Raw genomic sequence first — 20,620 nt, 5'->3', positions numbered from 1 at the left:
TTATGATCAGTAAATATGCTATCCAATACCAATAATTTCAAGGTTATTTGTCTAATAGTATTCTGATTTTTTACAGCCACCATGTGGTAATATTGTTTTGATATTCTTGTTGTATTGTCGCAATTATTCAAGTAGTTGGTATCTATTTGAATGCATGGTCAGTGTGATGAAGTAATGACTCCCTTATTGAAGACTTAAGTTCCTCCATAAGCAATAATTTACCCAGTTATTTCAAGGACGTTTCTGAATATTTGATCAAAATGCAAAAGAATCTGAAAATTTCTATGCTAGTTCTTCAAATGTTATTGTATAACAAAATCATATGGCTTTCCCAGCATCAAATTTTCTTGAAGATTTTGTAAAGTTTATAAAAATTGAATATATAAATGTAAATAGAATTCAGTGTCATTTATTGTTTATAGTTGGATTTTTGGTGTATGTACCTGTCCTTTTATCTTAAGCTAGACTCTCTACACCTGATAGTTTGTGATATCTATTCTCCTTCTTCAATGAGTTATTCATGATATTTTGAAACTATCAAACTACTTATTTCAGAAAATTCACAAAATGCATGCCAACAGTACTTATTGTTTACCTTTTTGAAATCTCTACTTTTTTGTAATCTTTTGGTAAAAGAACTTCCTGTATCCCTATACCCTATCAACCATAACCTTAATTCTTGCCAATGAAAACCAGATAAATCTTTCCCGTTTCCTCCTAACTTCACTTTCAGTATCTTATCATTCTGAAAGAGACAGTTGAATGAATTTTGAATGAATTTCTTTTGAATTTATTATGGTGTTCTTCATAATTACATGATAAACTGAAGTTTGTATCGGTGAAGATCTTCATACTACAAACTATGAAATCTTGTCTAGAAAAAACTCAGATGTAAAGTAGATGATTAAAATAGGTCCTTGATCAATCTCTTTATATTCAACATCTTTTAAAATGAAACATGATGCAGAATGCACACAGTGTGAGACAATTTTACCTTTGTCAAGGCCTCAGACCTTGACCACATTGATTCAATCATGTTTACAAACTGCGTCACACAATCTCTCACATAAGGAAAACAGTCAGTACAATACAGTATTGCAAGCTTTCAGTAACATTTTCATTTTTAATGGTAGTATTTTACTTTTTTGACCTGAAAAGCTTATCATTGTACCGAAATGATTCAAATTCTATATTTATGACATAGAAATGCCTCCATCGTCTCTGTGTGAACATTATTATTTCATTACCATGGTTTGTTTTCTCATTTTTTTCACATCTTTTCTTTTGCATAAAAACAAAATAATTACTATGCACACCATCTTATTTTAGGGTTGTGTTTAATTCAGCTGATTGCTTTTGACAAATCTATTTGATGAGCTGGTTTTTATTAACAAGAAGAAGCATGTCCTATTCTGGATCTATCTGGTCGGATGGCTCGTACAAGGACAATTTTTCCTCAAGTATTAATCTGCAGTTTTAAATGTGATATTTCATTTGAAAATATTGAAATAAAACAACCATGCGTCACTTTTGAAAGACAACATCCAATCATACCTGATTCATGTTGATTGAAAGGAAAACTAGAGTTGGAACGAAAAGGAAGACTGTTTGTTGGTGAGTCAGTGTGACGTGGGTATGACATTGCATCATTTGTATTTTGTTTTGTTGGCCATTACTGGTGAAGATCAGGCAGCCATTGTGCCAACGACGTTAGCCTTGTGGTTGTGTAATATCCAACAACAAACTTTTGTTCAAGGACAAGTGTTTCAGGTGTGTTTGTATAATGTTTTGACTATTCTCTCTCAAACAAAATTAGGGATTATTTCATATTTCCATAAACTTTTATAGAAATACTAGAGTTCTTTTTTTGGAAAAACAACAATATTGTTGGCATTCAACAAAGGAATAGAAAAAAACAAGACCTGGATTTTCAACAAAAGTTGTAATAACATCAGCAGAGCGGTTTGTAGAACATGTGAAAGATGTTTTCCAAATCTTGTACAATATTTTGTAGAATATTATCCAACAGTTGAAGAGATACACAAAACACCAAGTGATTTTGTGTTGTGTAGATCCGTTCCATCCTATGGTACAATGTCGTCCTTGCATTTTGTCAAAATGGCTGCATTTGTCATCATCAACTACAAGAGTTAACTTTTCTGAAATGTGTCTACAAATGTTTCAATTTAAAAAGAAGCAATCGTTAATGCTGCAGTTCTCTGTAAGTGATGCCTAGTAGTTACATTTATGTGTTTTTTATATCAAGGACAAGGAAAAGTGATAAAATGGGGCCAGTTGGAACATACTTAGATTTTTTCAAGGTTTTTGTCTGCTACATCTCCTTGTTATGTCATCATACGAAATCCTGACAGATATTTTACTACTGTACTTTTTAACTTTTTAAAATTATAATGGCAGTCTTGTTTAGAAATGGCTAAAATGAAAATTTTTTGTCTTACATTTTACCCCTGAAAAATACAAGAAACTACTTCAGAATCACCAAACAATTGTAAAATCAATGTGGAGACTACAGTTTGCCTTTTATCTCACAGTAACGAAAAAATGTAGCTTTATTAACTACTTAGTTTGACAATTTTCTTCTCAATGAGACTTAAACCCAGTAAGCTTAAATGATGCTGTTCTGTACAGCAGCCATGTTGTATTCAAAACAGCATCCATTATTTTTTTTTTCTGTTTTGATTTTTTCTTTCCAACTCAATTCATTTGTGTTAGTATCAGTAAATTTATCCAGAAAGACTTTCGACCACAAAACTTTTGAAGTTTAAAATTTTTTTGATTGTAGCATAGTACAGATTTCACTTTAGCATTTTTTCTGACCAATATTTTCAAATTTACCAGACGACAGGGAGAGTTCTTGATATCACAAACAAAATGGCCGTTCGGTGAAGAACATGATCAACTGGCGAAGTCGCCTCTTTTTCAACAGGTTTTTCAGAAAAAAATTTTCTGCAAATTCTTGAAAACATTTAGATTCAATCTGGCCAATTTGATGAAGTTCCTCTCCATCTCCGTTTTCTTGTTTCTATTTATTTGTACTGAGATAATTCACATCTTGTACCTGTGCAGTATACATTAAAGAAAATCACCAGTGTAAGAAAGATATGTATCATTGCTTCAATCCTTGTTGAAGAGGTATCAGTGGAGCTGTTATGTTCCAAGTTCACAAATTTTGGTCATTATTTAATATTTCCGTACGTGTACCGTACGAAAGCACCTTAGCTGTTCATATATGTTCATTTTCTTTGCAAGGTATAAGATGTGTTTCCATTCATTTGATACCAAAGAGGTTTCCATCGTTTGAAAAGTTTGTATTATGCACTTTCGAAAAAATTGTCTTCCAAATATAAATAAATTCCATGATGTATGACTGTCGACTGTAAACCAGCTTGTGGCCAGATTCCGATTTTGGCTTTTAATAATCACTGATAGTTATGAAATGTAAAAATAATGTCATACAATTTTTGCCTGTTATGATATTTTTAAATGTGCTGTGCTTTTCAAAAGCATTGAGCTGTTACAATCAAATTGTATTTCATTCATTACAGGACACTTTGTTGTTAAATACTAAATGCTATTGCCATCATGTTTGATATACTGTCAATGCAAATAAATTGAGGACTGGAACTATGTAATCTATCACATAAATGTTGAACTTTTCAGAATAGTGCTATTGGAATATCTTTTCAATGTGTAACATGTATTTGTGGACAAAAAAGAATTCTAGAATGAAGAGGTAGAATCCTGTGATTTTGTACCCATGATTCTCTTTGCCGTGAGTTCAAATATTGTATTTCAGAGTTCAGCAGTTAAGAATCTTTATGTAACCAGGGTTTTTAGGCATTCACAAGTGTTGTCATTTCTCTATTATGGCTTCATTCTAAGGTATATAAATTATAAAAAGCTTCATTGAACTAAGATAGCTTCCTCACTGCTTATTTTCTATCCCTTTTCATTTTTGCCAAAAGATTTTGATATTTTCCATGATCAAGATCAGAAAGCAAGGAGTGTCATGATCTCTGTTTGCCTTCTGCTAAAAAACAGTTTATAATTCTACAATTTTAGATAGTGTTTAAATAGTAAAATATTTTAGACAGCATGTTCTTTAGGCTATTAAAACATGAAAAGTGTAATGAAATCAAGTTTTAGGTAAATGATTGGTATATATCTCTTGTAATGCTATGAAATATCACAAAAACTGTTACTGTAATCAGTGTTTAGCTAAAGTTCATAAATTAAAAGTTCCCGTCATAGAAACATAGTTTTTGTTGTTGAACCCTTCATTATTTACAGTGGAGGGTGTGGTACACAGTCAATAGAATGCAATTGACATTGTCAACATATTAGAACACATTTGCATGTCAACCAGACAATAAAGTAGCTTGATGACATCATGCCACTACACAGCTTCCTAATATGGAGCATTCTTGGCTACTTTCCCAGTTTCCATAGTAACTCAGGTAGCATTCACCTCTGATGGACTTTCGGATTATTGACATGCGCAGTTATTTTCATTGCTGGATTACAGACATGAATGCTGAAAAGCAAACTTCATTACATTTGATCAAATTTCAGAAGTTTAACATCAGTGTTATGGGTAATCGTGATTAGTCTGTAAGGTTTTGTGATCAAAAACAAAGGAAGTCAGCAATGCAATGTGAAAACAACCATTGGGATCTAGCTTTTTAGTGTAATGACTAATACTACAACTGAAATGAAATTAGATGACAAAGTGCAGAGTGAATCAAGACCTTGATAATGACAAAGATGGTCTTTTATGTGTTGGATACAGAGTACAATTGTTCATTGATAACACAAAGCATTTGATGAACCACTTGTCTTTAACACTGACCAATACAGCAACACTAGCTGTTTCTCCTGCATTGGTGATGTAATACCAATAACTCAATCCTGTCTTACTGTAGTTCTAACATAAAGATTTCTCAGTTTAATGTTTCTTGCATGTGACATGCCCAGCTTTTCAGAAGTTTTTCATTGCTGGCCTATAAGAAAATGGTTTTGTAAATTTCAAATGCTCATGAAGTAGTAATTAGTTTGCTTGCAAACGGTGGTAATCATTTGAAAACAGAGTCACCTTCAGCGGGTGACTACCAGTTCGCTTTTTGAATGAATAGTGAGGATTTGAAAAGACATTGCTTCATCTCACATTTCAAAGTCACTCCACATAATACATTTGTTAAACACAGTCGTTGTGAAAACCAGCAGCCAGCTTTTCAAAAGCAGTCACCCTCATAGTCAGGCCAACTTGTACTTTTTTGTTCTGTCGCAATATCGCCCCCATTCAGCTATTGTTCAATGAATCAACTCGTAGAACATAAAGGGTGCCTAACTCTTTATCATCACTCATGTAACAATGTAACATTCACAGTGAGGCCATCAATTGTCGGGTAATAAAAACCATTCTTTACTAATCATAAAGCCACCATGTTTGCTGAGATAGTATGTAGCTAACTTGATTCTTTCAGGAAGTGTGTAGGAAGTCTTTTCAAGTCCAAAAACTTGGCTAATTACCTTGTTGCCTTACTGTAAGAGTGGCTGGAAGATAACCACTGTCAACTACGCATCTTGAACATTTGCATCAAGAAAAAGCCAACAACTTAGCCTAGCTGTGCAACGATACATACAGTCGAGCACAAATGTGTGGATCCAAAATGTAGATTCAAAATTGAACAAATGAGCAACTGAACTAAATGCTGATTTTGCAGTTTTTATTTAATTTTCACAATTCACAAAGTACTTGTGTAACACATGACAAGAGTTATCCTCATCAATTCAAAGCCACAAAGTACCTAAGCCATATGCATCAGGGCATTGAAATTTACAAACTTCAAGGACAGTGAGGTCAGAGGTCACAAAACTGCCTTGCAGAAAATGGTTAGTTCTGTATGGTCCTAGTGAGATGTCAATTATATATCCTGTTTTTCTCATATAACAGACTTGTGTCAGGCCGCAATATTGATATTGACCATCACAGGTACCAGGTCAAAGTTCAAATCTGTCCAAGCATGTAGACAGGGAAACAATAACATTGCATATTATGGGATATTATGCATGATGTCATCACTATTTTGAGGTTGGTGTTGGGCTTCCCCAATCAGTATAGGTAGTGGTTTTCTCAGCTCCTAGTGCGCTTCGACACCTACCATAGCATACCAATTGCATTACTTATAAATGTTGACATTACTAAGAGAGGACAGCAGAGTTGGAAGTTATTACACAGTGTTCTGTAAGGATATTGAATGTGTTTGACCAACCCTGACAAGTAGCCATCAGCTCTTCAGTATTTACAGTCCAGTGTGTGCTGAATTAGTAAGTTTATGCCTAGCCTCTAATTCCATCTCTGACTCGACTGAACCGTCTTAGTCATCATTCATACTTGTTTTACACAATCTTTATCTATGCAAACCATGAAAATCACAGCAGGTGGTATGCCTCTATGTCTAACCTTCATGTGCCAATTCTAAATTGATCCTTCAGACAGTCTCAAAAAATGGCCATTATACAGGCTAAAAGTATAAATGGAACAAATTGTGTAACAGAGACTTTTGTTTAGGTAGTTAAGCCAAGTAAGACAAGTTATAAATTGTTCAGCATGGTAACAGTGGTGTAAATTGACTAATTCTAACATCAATAGCAACATAAAGACCAGTGATATCTTCTATTAATTTTCAATTGTGTCTGCATGTGACTAGCCCTGAACACAGTGTAAAAAACCCTCATTTGCAGTCATAGTCACTGTTAGCCTCATTAAATAACATCAATGTAAAATCTTTTGATAAGAGAAATGGCAACAGTGTTAGTGACATAATTTGCATTGCCATATGTATTAAATGGGAAAACCATTTACCTTATAAATGTTTACCGTTGATGATAAAAAAAAGGTGTCTCCTGGTAAGATAATAGAGACTCATGAATTCTTTGATGAAAATGCTGTCAAAATAAATGTAGAAAACTGTCATGTATTGGATGTTCTATTAATACAGGATTGATGTTGGTGAAGACACCACTTCACCTGAAACGTTACTTTGTTTAATTTTTGGACTGTGTACACTGCAATTAACAAATGTGTGTTTTGGGGCTGTGAAATACCAATATGCCAAGTGTATAAATGTAGAAATTGATTATTTTCATTGCATTTTTTGTTCTGTGTCTGGACTTTGGCTGTGTTACTTTGGTATATGTGCAACATATTTGTATCAGCTACTCTAGTAGTTTTGAAGTCACTTAGTACTCAACAATGAAATGGTGAAGGTTTGATGTTTCAAAACTTTGAAAAGAGAATCAAAATTGATAAACCCAAACCATTGTCTTATCAAGGAAACCATATAATTCGTTTACATAGATTGAAAGGAAAGATCTGTACAGTAGAAGCAACTGTCACTGAAATGAAAGCCTTTTTTACTCTTTTCAACAACACTTCATAAACGAATTTGCAAATTAACCGCTGTTTTAAAGTTAGTACCAAATATTCATGTTGAATAAACATGTCAAGACTAAATTTAGCATTGACCTTGACATGGCCTTGTATTGATTTGCCCTGTTTTACAAAAATGGTTTCATATTGTTGGTAATGTTAAAATGTTTGTACATGTACTTCTGTGACACACACACACACACACACACACACACACACACACACACACACACACACACATATATATATATATATATATATATATATATATATATATATATATATATATATATATATATATATGCAAATTACTTAAATACAAAGTAATTGTATCTGTCACTAATAACTAAAGAAATTGATGTTATTATTTGTAAGGCTCTGCTGGTAGCATTTTGCACTGTAATTTCCCACAAGGACATCAGTATTCCTAGTTATATATATGGAGAGAGAGAGAGAGAAGGAGTGATGAAATCAACAGAGATAGAGAGATGAAATGGACATATTCTTCAGAGAGGTTTTAAGAAAGATGATTTAACGGTGTTGGTGTGAACCTTACAAACTGGTTGAAAGTAAAGATATGTCTGTCATGTCAAGATCAAGGAAGGACATAGTATCTGGAATCTGTCAAAGAATTTGAATGAAAGAATCCTGCCATTTCATTTTTTCATGTCAATGCTTGTATTGATTCTCTTCACAAAATAACCTTGGTATCTGCCTGAGTCAACTCCACTAAATGTTAAATGTTATTGTTATTTCCTTGCATGAACTTGAATAAACAATGAGAAAAGTATTGCTGCTTTTGTGATATTGAGTGCAAGTCTTTATTGAAAGAGTGGCATGAACATAGATTATCATGTCACAGAGTCTGTATGTAAGCACTGCTTCCATTTGCGGTGCCCACTGTTTAATTTTTCATTCAGTAAATCAATTTGCTGCCAAGGTAAAGCTGATAATGATTAAGACCTTGGAGTGAGAATTGATGGCACATATAAGTGTAAACATCCTTCAATACACAAATCAGCTCTCCATGTGACTTATCTCTCTTTGTCATCTATTCTTATCCTTCACAGTGTAAGAAGTAGCATGAGTAGAGACAAACGTGATCTCATAGATGAAAGCAGTAAAGTGGACATGTCTGACACTTCATCAGCCAAACCAACTTTGAAAGTAGAATTTCAGATAGGTGCAGATTCGGATCCACACAACCAAGTCAGAATGCAGCACAGTGATCAAGAATTGGCCAGTATTGATGAGAATCTACCACAAGATTCCAGCTCATCACATTCCATTGGTGATAGTGATATTAAGACACGTATGGGTACTTCTGCACCAGTTGCAATTCCAGGGTTGAGCCATACAGCTCCACACTTTGCCATTCAAACCTCACCTGTATACAGTTCACCACAGTCTTTCATGATGCGCCAAAGTGTGTCATCACCAACATTGAACACCTGCTATTTCTGTGGTAGCAGTCCCAAAGTATGCCAGAGTGCATCAACACAAACAACAACAGAATCAGCATTCTTGGAAAGAGAACCACCAATGGAATTTGAAGAAACTGATGAACTGGATGATACTGATGATGATGATACAATGGATGATGAAGTAATCTACGTTCCCGGTAAGTGTAACATCAAGGAAGCCAACTCCAAAGATTCTGGTCACAAATCAAGAATGTTTATCAGTAACTTTTCACATCTATTTCTTTGCTTTGGTCACCTTTGGTCATTCATTATGAAATTCAAAACACCATACCACCATACTTGGTACAATCATAACCTACCAATACTTAAAGGAAAGTGTGCTATGTTACCTCAAAAAATTCAAAGATACTGTATCTACATATACAACAATACTATTGAAACTTGAAAATTTGAATTTATACCGGTAACATAAATGTTTGGGACACCCAATGTTTCATAAAATTATCAATATGATGAAATTATCATAAAAATACTATCTATGGTGTGTCATTTGATAATTGGATCCTGGATATATGTAGTTTGGAACTATCTAATTTTTGTTACTCAAGTTGAGCGTTGCTGTATGTTATGTTTCATCATAAAAACCATCTGTGAACTGACTGTTATGTTATGGTCTTGTTCTCTTCAAATATTTCTTTTCTCAGTATGAAATTTTTAATCAACTGCATTACATTGCAAGTTCACAAGACAGAATGATAGTAGGAATTTCAGAACAAGGTAACATTTTTTCTCCACAAAGACCATTGCAGTAAAATTTGAACAAACTCTAGTGATAAATGACAAAAAGCAGCATAAGAAACTCATGTCTAATTGATAATACACATTTAATTTGATAATAGTAAATAAAAGTATATATTGATCATTTACTAAGTTATCAAACTAGTTTGGGCCAAGTTTTTTTCTATATTTATTTAAACTGCACTTTATGTCTCATAAAAAAAACCAGTATAATATAAACTTGATTGAATGGCAATTGGGGATGCGGAGGATGCTTAACATGGATACCAGAATGACTGCTTTGTTTTGTGGTGCTAATCAATATGATTTAATGACAAAGTCACAATAAAATATCATTATCAAGTCTCAATGACCTAGTATAAATCAATTCCCTGAGGTCACTGTACCTGTCTACTGTGCAGCCATTAAAACTTTAGTGCTTTACTCCAAGTATTTACCTTTTATTGCTTGTCTAATTCCGGACAACCATAGAAGGGTTGTGTCTCTTGATGTTATTAACTCAAAACTGGAAGATTTCTCAAAATAATCAGAGGGAAACCAACAATGATGCATTCCTATAAAGATTCAGTGAAAGCCTAATCACTTGCTATACCCATTAATGTTGTCCTCAAAAATGAATTGCAATTTTAATGACCAGCCAATGAAGTTTAAATGTCTGTTGAAACTGGCAAATTGAAGAGCAACAGCAGACAGAGGTCAGGGGTCAGACAATTGTTAGACAGTTCAAGGTACTGCTGAGTGTTTCTCTCTATCATCAGTTGAAGCTATCGTACCAGTTAACTGCAGGTTGTGTGTTGTATACTACGCTTCACAACAGTGTTGTGGATAGTTTTTAAAAATCTATGTTGTATCACTCATATGTCCAATGTTAGTTTGTTAGCAGTATCCATGTAGTATGTCATTGTCAATGGACTAGTTAGTTTGTCATAGTGTTCTGTATTATATACTTATCAGCAGTAAGATATAATATTTTTTAAATGGTCTCAAGTGTAGTTAGTCGTTATTTACATGTAATGCCTAGTTAAAGGGGCAATAGCCACTACTTTTGATGAACTTCTTTGCTATCTTTGTTTTGTTCTTGTTCTACTCAAAAAAGTATGTTGAAATATGAACTATTCACCTTGTCAAGACAGTATGTGTACAGAGCATTGTTTGTTGTGAACATTTGATTCTTTAAAGTTAAACTCCCATCAACAGTAATAATGCAGTCTACATATTTACAGGCTGAGTTGACAAAAAACTTAATGCTGTGTATCTCAACATGCTTTAGGAAGTAGAACAAAAGTTTCATCTAATATCCCTTCAGTAGTGAAATTTCTTCACTATTTCAGTCATAAATGTCCAAATGCTATTTCCTTCAGCTACATTTTTTGTTCTATTAACAGCATGATTCAGTAACTGATAATTCACATTAAATTATTCTGTTTAATTTTAGTCATAAATGCAACTGAGTATTTTTTGATCTCTTAACGAAGCCAACAAGTCATTCTTTCACCTTTGTCACACAGTCTCAGTTCAAGTATTAGCAAAGGCCATCACAAGTTCAATCGCAGTCTCAGTTCAAGTATTGGCAAAGGCCATCACAAGTTCAATCACAGTCTCAGTTCAAATATTGGCAAAGGCCATCACAAGTTCAATAGAAACCCTATCACATCTTTTCTTTTATGTAAAATGACTCCATGTCAGGTTTTCTACTCCTCCAATCCACACAATACCAGGTGAATTTGCTACACTTGTTCTGCTACCTTTAAATATTTGAGGTTATTTAATTTTTGTGCCTTCCCAACTAGATGATATAGATTTTATTAAGTGAAGTATAGTCCTGTATGTGAAAAATTCAAATATAATATAACAGTATGGTGTTTAACCTGTTCACTTCCAATACCTTGTAAACAGGTCCACACTCTCCATTGATAACAATGGGTTTGGGCCAAACCATGGTGGTGAAAGGGTTAATACAGTGTTTCAAGTTAGCACATGATGGCATATGTCACAGGAAATAGTGTTCTGTTGATTTAGTTTGCTGACTTTATGAAGTGTCTGTACAAAAAATTAGCCAATAATCAGAATGAAGAAAAGTTCAGTTATGGATGAAGGCTGAAGATCAGGGACTCTTCAGTGTAAAGTTGAGTTACAAATATCTTACATTAGCCCCTGGATTAATTTGTTAAAGATCAAACACACCATGGAATCCACATTCATTTCGGCATGTGGATGTAACAATATTATTTTATAGGAATGAATTGCAGATAATTACCCATAACATGAACTGTGGCTGTCCTTATTCACTTTCTGATAATGATGCTGATGTTAAATCTATGTAGTGACAAGCCAGTACTGAAAGGGATGTTAAATCTATGTAGTGACAAGCCAGTACTGAAAGGGATGTTAAATCTATGTAGTGACAAGCCAGTACTGAAAGGGATGTTAAATCTATGTAGTGACAAGCCAGTACTGAAAGGGATGTTAAATCTATGTAGTGACAAGCCAGTACTGAAAGAGATGTTAAATCTATGTAGTGACAAGCCAGTACTGAAAGGGATGTTAAATCTATGTAGTGACAAGCCAGTACTGAAAGGGATGTTAAATCTATGTAGTGACAAGCCAGTACTGAAAGGGATGTTAATCTATGTAGTGACAAGCCAGTACTGAAAGAGATGTTAAATCTATGTAGTGACAAGCCAGTACTGAAAGGGATGTTAAATCTATGTAGTGACAAGCCAGTACTGAAAGGGATGTTAAATCTATGTAGTGACAAGCCAGTACTGAAAGGGATGTTAAATCTATGTAGTGACAAGCCAGTACTGAAAGGGATGTTAAATCTATGTAGTGACAAGCCAGTACTGAAAGGGATGTTAAATCTATGTAGTGACAAGCCAGTACTGAAAGGGATGTTAAATCTATGTAGTGACAAGCCAGTACTGAAAGGGATGTTAAATCTATGTAGTGACAAACCAGTACTGAAAGGGATGTTAAATCTATGTAGTGACAAGCCAGTACTGAAAGGGATGTTAAATCTATGTAGTGACAAGCCAGTACTGAAAGGGATGTTAAATCTATGTAGTGACAGCCAGTACTGAAAGGGATGTTAAATCTATGTAGTGACAAGCCAGTACTGAAAGGGATGTTAAATCTATGTAGTGACAAGCCAGTACTGAAAGAGATGTTAAATCTATGTAGTGACAAGCCAGTACTGAAAGGGATGTTAAATCTATGTAGTGACAAGCCAGTACTGAAAGGGATGTTAAATCTATGTAGTGACAAACCAGTACTGAAAGGGATGGTAAATCTATGTAGTGACAAGCCAGTACTGAAAGGGATGTTAAATCTATGTAGTGACAAGCCAGTACTGAAAGGGAAGAATAACATATAATTCATAATGTAGACAACAAAGTTTGATATTCAGACAGGATGATTGTCATCAACACTTCAATGAGTTGCTGTCGGTTTTATGACTGTCAACATTGTGACTGAGACAGCAATAGTTTTTAAACAAATGCTGTATCAATGTGTTTTAAATTGTGATCATCTGAGGTTTGACTTAACACTCAGCCAATCAGTGACTCATTCTCTATCTGTAAAAAGTTTTTCAGTGAATTAAAGAAATTAGTAATTATGAATAAGCAGGTTAGCTAGTTCCTTTCACTGAATGATGAATCAATGCTAAGCCTAGGTCAGCATGACATTGCCAATACTTCTGTCTAGACATATTATCATAAGCAGCCTTTTGGACTTTCGCCAAGAAAAATCATACAATTTGACAAGAGTTTGCCAACTAGTAAAATATCTCCATGTGGAGGACTATTCAGCACTATTTTTAGAAGAGCTGCTTATCTTCACTTAATACTGCCTTTTAAATTAAGCAGCCTAAACAGTGACTAAATTTGTCCAAACTGTAATAGCATGTCCGAAAATTTCAGAAAACCAAATATAGTGCAGAAGTGCAGATAACAGATATTCTCATCAGATAAATGTTCTGACTAATAAATAAACAAACACAAAATTTGATTTGAATAGGGATGTAGAAACTGTAGCAAGACATAGTGATATCACCCAAGTGGTCATGGCAACCTGCTTGTAATATATAAGCATATACTCAGCCATAATAGTGGTAAGTTCAAAGTTCAGTGAGTTATCTTCTTTAAGACTTACATTTTTGTTGTTTTTGCTATTTTGAGACCAGCATATTGTAATTCTGCTACAGGATAGACATAGGTCTCACCCCCTCACATTGTCCTCTTTAATAGCAGAGCTCTAAGTATAGTTTACTGTACAGCTACCATGTGATTAATATTGCAATACATCTCTTTTGAAAGACTGAAGAAGATGACCAAAAGTGAACAATTTTACAATATAACATGATTCTAGAAGGTCCATGCAGTTGCTTGACAAAGCTATTGCTGTGCCCCTTAGGGAAACACCCCCCAGCCCCACCCGCCCCTTAGGGAAACACCCCCCAGCCCCACCTTAGGAAAAAGTGCACCAACTGTTGCTGTTCATAATCTCATGCCTGGTGAGGCAAATTTGCAATGAAGTTGTAAAGTCAGGGTTAAGAAAGATTAATATGGATGATATCATTGCTTGTACTTGAATACATCTGTAGATACCATGGGATTCAAGGGGAGTGTGATTTTACTTGTTTAGGACAGGAAACCTGTAAATAATTTCTTACAAGAATGCTGGTCACAAGTGTAGGTTTACAACAAAACATAGCACAAGCAAGTGACTTTCGTAGCTGCCAAATGAAATTCACTGAAAATGTTGTCTTTGAGCACCCGTATTCATTACTGAAGCTTGTGGTCAGATCCTTTGACATGTATTTTCCAACATTTTGATGAGAACATTGGTCATGTCAATATAACAAAATCTCCATTCCTGTAAGAATAATTTCTGAAAGTCTCATCAAAATTTTCAGACAAATTCTATGCGTATTAATGATTGAACTGTGATGTCATTAAATATCCACTATATTGTTTTGGTGGGTTCCCCTTGGTGTAGCAAGGCAGTCATTTGACGGGATGACAGAAATAGTATTTCAGTTCCCGAAACATCAACAAGTACCTTCCTACCTAAACCTAGGCAAACTGCAGTGAGTAGGCTATTGCCTTCAGATGAGGAACATTTCTGCATTAGTTGTTTTCATCATTCGGTTAACCTACTCAACAACTGTTTTCATATAAATATTCTCAATCGTGATGTGATGCATTCTACATCCATTGATCAAAATTTGTACAATGTAATTTGAATATTAAGTTTTTGTAGTAGCTAAACAATGTGAAGTGATGTCAGATGTGAAAACAGCAAAAAGTTACATTTGTTGCTCACACGATGGAGAATTTATATAGAATTCTCAGATTTATTCCTTGCTGAGAAATTGAATTGAACTATGTATTTTTGTCACTTAAATTTCTACGTCACTGTCTTTTAAGAACCTGTAAAATCCTTTCAATATTTTAGTCATGTTTAATTTAAATTGACTGATCAGAGTGACCACATACACTTTGTCAGATTTAGAGAACACATTGAAATTCCATCATTTTGGTTTTTATTCTGTGATCAGGACATGGTAGTAACCGTTGGCGATCTCGATCAGAATCTGATGAGTCCAGGAATCAAGGAAGATGTGATCCCCTGCCAGACCTGTTGGAATTTCGTAATCGGTCACACTCTGAACCAGCAGACGTTCGACCTGAGATAGAAGTAGGTCGTGAATTACGCCGAATCAGTGATGAGTTTCATCTCTCTTATCAAGAATGCCGGGTAGGTTTGAAATTATACTTTGCTTTTATCAAGAATGCCGGTTAGGTTTGAAATTATACTTTGCTTTTTGCAAAACTGTTGGGTAGGTTTAAAATTATACTTTGCTTTTATCAAAAATGTCGGGTAGGTTTGAAATTATACTTTGCTTTTATCAAGAATGTCAGATAGGTTTGAAATTATACTTTGCTTTGCTTTGCTTTTATCCAATACACTTGTCTAATAACAAAGTCAACTTAGCAAACAAAGGAATGAACAATTAATGTAAACGATGTAACTATTGTGACACCTTCCATCAATAACATTTATCTAGTGGTATGGCACACTAGTAGTATCCACCTACAAATAATACTTACATTATGATTTTAGAAAGCATTTTTGAGCAAATTCTTTGTCCTAAATTCAGGCAATAGATGATAAAGGATTGCCTGACAAAATGGTTACCAAATAGATATATCAAGGCAGTATCCCACGGACAATCGCGATCATCAGAAATGTGGAGAGTATTCAACTGTTTCACCTTCACCTCTAACCTATATCTTGAAGCCAACCTATCAAAGATTATGTAATCTTTTTTGTGTTCTGTTTTATAAGGTGCGGGCAGGCTGAGTTGCATTATGAGGATTGTGCCATATTTGCCACCATCATTAAATATCAAATAAGAGTTTTTAGCTACTATAGACTATAGTCTATAGAAGCTATTGGGATGAGTATCCGTCCGTCGTCAGTCTGTCTGTATGTATGTATGTATGTATGTATGTATGTCCGTTTGTGAGGCATCCATCCACTCAAATATCTTGAGAACCGCAGTACTTACTGATTTGATATTTGTTGTGTATGTGAAAAATATGATTTTGAGAAACTATTTTTTTAATTTTTGTTATTGTTGAAAATACACAAATTAGCACCAAAAAAGGCGTTTTTGGTAAAAAATCTTCTTCATAACCGCTGGTCAGACAGCTTTGTTATTTGGTATACAGGTCACTAGGTATAACCAAACTTAGATTTGTTCAAATTGTGATGAAATATGCAAATCTGTATTTTTAAGGAATTTTTTTGTCATTTTTGGTCAAAACTTTATTTCATCAAAATTGCTTGTCTGACAGCTTTGATATTTGGTATACAGGTTCCTACAGATGAACTTAATATGATATTTTGATTATATGATGAAATCTGCAATTTTGTATTTTTGGTGCAATTTTTGCCATTTTTGGTCAAAAAATGTGTTTCTCAAAAACTACTTGTCTGATGCCTTTGATATTTGGTATACAGGTTCCTAAATTTGATGAAATTTTCAATTTTTGTATTTTTTGGTCAATTTTTGCCATTTTTGGTCAAAATATTTGTTTATCAAAAGTTACTCATCTGATAGCTTTGATATTTGTTATACAGGTTTCTAGGCTTTATCTTAATGTAATATACTGAAATTATGATGAAATCTTCAATTTTGTATTTTTGCAGCTGATTTTGCCATTTTTGGTCAGGCCATCCTGAAGTGAGCTATCAAAGATATCCACCTTCTTTATCAATACATGTGTCACAAAAAGTTATTCTCTACATGTGTCTACAGCAGAGCTCTGTCAACGGTTGGGTCGCTTGTTTTTTCAAAACCGCTGGTCAGACAGCTTTAATATTTGATTTACAGGTCCCTAGGATGACCTTAGTGAGATAATTTCATACAGTCAGGAAATACTTAATTTTGTATCCATGTCTATAGTAGCTTCAGGGACTTTGGCCCTATGTTTGTTCAATTGATGTTTCTTCCAGTTCACCATTATTGATCCTTGTGAACCAAAAATATGTTATCCCTATTGCATAACTTGTTGAAAGTCTGGCTGGACATTTTTCAATAGTATAGGTATCCAGGAAACATGAAGCACTTTTCCTAAGCCCAAATCAATGCGAGAAAAGTAAATTCTATAATGTCACAATTTTATTTTCACAATTTTGTTTTATTTGAAAAGAAGATGACAAATTCTTGGCCAATTTACAGGAGAAAATTATTACTATCAAGATGAAAGAAAACAAGTGATAGAGTGAAATCAGCCCTAGTGAAGGCTACAATTAATTATGACAAAAAGTGGAGGTTAGTTTGTGTAAAATGTCCAGCAGTAATAACCTAGCATAACTTGTGGTTGGGAATTCAAGGTCATCCTTACAATGTGTGAGTTGTCTTCAAAACAATATAGACATCACTAACATGTGACTAATGGTGAATAAAGCTGAGTCAAACAGATATATTCAAAATTCTGTAATGAGATTAATTTCAACAAGACAAAGACAAGGATCAAAAATCTAGTTACGGTGTTACCTTGACAATAGTTTATATTGACATCACCAATAAACATGGTCATAGCACATAATTAGTTTGTATATTTCAGCAACTATAACCCATTATCCAACCTATTCTACTGAAACCTATTTCTGTTTCATGTTCATGCATCTGCCCTGGCAAATATTCTGCCCTCATAGTTCTTCAATTCTGCAATAATTTTTTCTTGTTCGTAATATGAAATTTCAAATTCTTGCATTTTAAAAATTTATTGAATTCAAACATTTATGGAATATTTTAGTAATACAGTGTTTCAGTGAACAAAGAGATTAGGGGTTCATATATGTGTGTGTTTGTAAATATCATTTATAATCCCAAACAATTCTAATATCATAACATTCTCCTTACATTATGACAATTATTGGTTAACTTACTAACTATGGTTACCTTTCCAATATTCTTGCAACAAACTACCTTTGTTCAGCCAGCATTGCAACATAAATACACTCAGATGTTGTAGATTTATCCTGTTTTGATTATTTTTATTGGGAAATCTATTTACAGCAGACAATCAGTTCCTGAAAACTAACTTATAAAGATTATATTCAAAATAATTTAGTCATATCATCGATCATAAGTTTTGTATTTTCGTTATCTACTCAGTTTATCTAATGTTCAAAAAATTCAGATTTTTGAAAATTTAGGCTCTGGTTTCCTGTTTGAGTAATTTTCTTTGATGTATTGGATGTGTTGTGTACAAATGATGTCAAGGCCACAATCTAGTGACTCAATATGCTTTAACCAACAATGCTTGCCTACAACCTTGTGGACTGAAATAGCATAAAATATAACCAGTGTCTGTGAATTTTATTTAATCAATGGAATATATATTTCATACCAAAATTTTTCCCAGTCTTGAATGAATTAAAATTCAGATGTATCATGTTTATAAATTTATTTATTAACCAATTACTTATAGAATAGGTTATACCAATTTTAATAATTTATGTTAAGTGTAATGCAATGCATTAGAATTGGTTGATGGCATGGAGCGTGCACATTAGCTTGCTGTTTACTTCGAGGCTTGTATTTTAATATACATTATCAACCAACAGCCTTAGCAAAGATCTCAACCAGCTGTCATTAAGTGCTGCACATGAATTTTGTGTAGCCTATCCAGTAATCAAACCATAAGATAATTTTCTAGTATTGCAATGGAAGCAACTACAGAGCAATGATACAAGATATGGATCATACAGCACAAACCAAAAATACCACAGGATATTCTGGAATATATTAAGAAAAGCACTAAATATATTTAACAGGAATATGTTGTCCTATTCTACATATTTATAATCTCCTTTAATTTGACAGTTTCTTCAAAGTATATTATATCAGTGTTTTATGCATAAACTTTGAAATATTCTAAATGCTAAACTAGGTTCATTGACTGGCCTACTTAGCTTATATTTAGAATTTTAATCCATTACTATTTAGCATATGTTTCTACTCCAAATACAAGTTATTTTCCTGTGAAATTCAAATCAAGATTATCAATGAAAATACCTGTTGAGATTGAATTTTTTACTGTTTATATAACTGTCAAATAATAATGTTTACTAATAGACAGCAAATTTACTATAACTAGATTTGATCATTGATTTTAACAACGTTGATGATAATTTATTTTTTGAATAATTTGACAAACTTACAAATTTAAATTCCTTTGAATTGGTGGAAACAATTGATAGTGATCTTAAATAGAGAAATTTTCTGATATTGAGAGTCAAAAATTTTTTTAAAGGGTTACAAATAACAGTCCAGTATTTATATAACAATAAATGTGTTGCCGTTTTATGACCCAAACATGGCAATGAATCCAACTTCATATCCACAACGTGTTTACAAATGAACATTGACGTTGTCCAAAGAATTGAGTCAAGACAAGTATTTTGTAGTGACCTGGAGCAGAGTATGTTCTTTTTCATGGTACTGTTTTGCTTTGAGAAAGAGCAGAATAAAAAAAGTGTGAATTGTAGAGAGCAAGCATAGAGCATTAGCAAACCCTGGGAAACTGGGTGGAGTTAAGTGACAACCCTGGATTCCAGCAAAATACATGAACTGTCTTCTCTAGCATACACTCTGCTTCTGTTAATCTTATTCCTCTTAAACGTTTTACCAAATAAACCTAAGAAAACTTAATATTAACACAATTCTGGTCAGTGTTTTGTTAATATTACCCCTTTCTAAAGTATTATTGTTTCCATGGTTGGTAATGGACTAGGCTGAACCTCAGCATTTTTACTGAAGACTCAGACACTCAATTTTGGAAAACCTTTTAATAATTTCCTGTTACTGTTATTGGTCTCTCATGGCATTACTTCTGTTTTTTGTTCTGTTTTTATAATTGCATTTTTCCTGTAGGAACCTGTAGAAATTTGTGTTTCTTCTTACAATCCCAGCTGTACCTTAACAGCAGAACTTGCTTTGACTTCAATATACCAATATCTTGCTGTTGAAAGAAAACTTTAGAAAGTTTAGTCATTCCAATGACACAATATGTAAAACCAATAGTAGAGATTCCCAGGCAAATGCTTTCTATGCCTGCCAAATATCCCCCGAAACTGTAACTTCTTCTTGTTGGAAAAGAATGTCACAAAAAAACATGGTCTTAAATTGATTATGCTGTATTCAAATCTAAAGTGTCTTACAAAATGTTTATCTGGTATAATGGCTGTGATATTACATGACTTAGGCTTACCTGCAAGTATGTCAGCAGATAATAGTTATGTAAAGTTAAAACCTTAATGTCTTGTTTAAAATATTTGAACATGATTGAATTTATAGCACACAGACTGTTCAAATTATGAAATCGCAGCCAGTAATTTTACAAGCCGAATCAACACCAGTCTTTTT

The 20,620-nt window shown here is 33.6% G+C and overlaps 2 protein-coding genes across 5 annotated transcripts in view; one reads left to right on the top strand and one right to left on the bottom strand.

Annotated features, from left to right (window-relative positions):
* The window catches only part of LOC139144566 (uncharacterized), a 227,577-nt gene that overhangs the window by 191,387 nt on the left and 15,570 nt on the right, over window positions 1-20,620 (bottom strand). The gene's annotated exons all lie outside the window — the stretch shown is intronic.
* LOC139144569 (uncharacterized) overlaps window positions 1-20,620 on the top strand; it is a 33,822-nt gene that overhangs the window by 4,808 nt on the left and 8,394 nt on the right. For 2 of the 4 annotated variants that reach the window (XM_070715290.1, XM_070715291.1), the window contains exons 2-3: window positions 8,524-9,074; window positions 15,236-15,435. In XM_070715290.1, the coding sequence (XP_070571391.1) occupies window positions 8,537-9,074; window positions 15,236-15,435 (738 nt within the window). In that variant the 5' untranslated portion in view covers window positions 8,524-8,536. Of the gene's footprint in view, window positions 1-1,598; window positions 1,771-6,096; window positions 6,349-8,523; window positions 9,075-15,235; window positions 15,436-20,620 lie in introns of those variants that run through there. The other 2 variants (XM_070715292.1, XM_070715289.1) reach the window with 2 other exon arrangements.

This window comes from Ptychodera flava, chromosome 11 (assembly GCF_041260155.1).
Source record: "Ptychodera flava strain L36383 chromosome 11, AS_Pfla_20210202, whole genome shotgun sequence".
In the NCBI taxonomy this organism is placed as follows: Eukaryota; Metazoa; Hemichordata; class Enteropneusta; family Ptychoderidae; genus Ptychodera; species Ptychodera flava.
The sequence above is the reverse complement of the archived record's forward strand: the minus strand, read 5'-3'. Positions and strand labels throughout refer to the sequence as shown.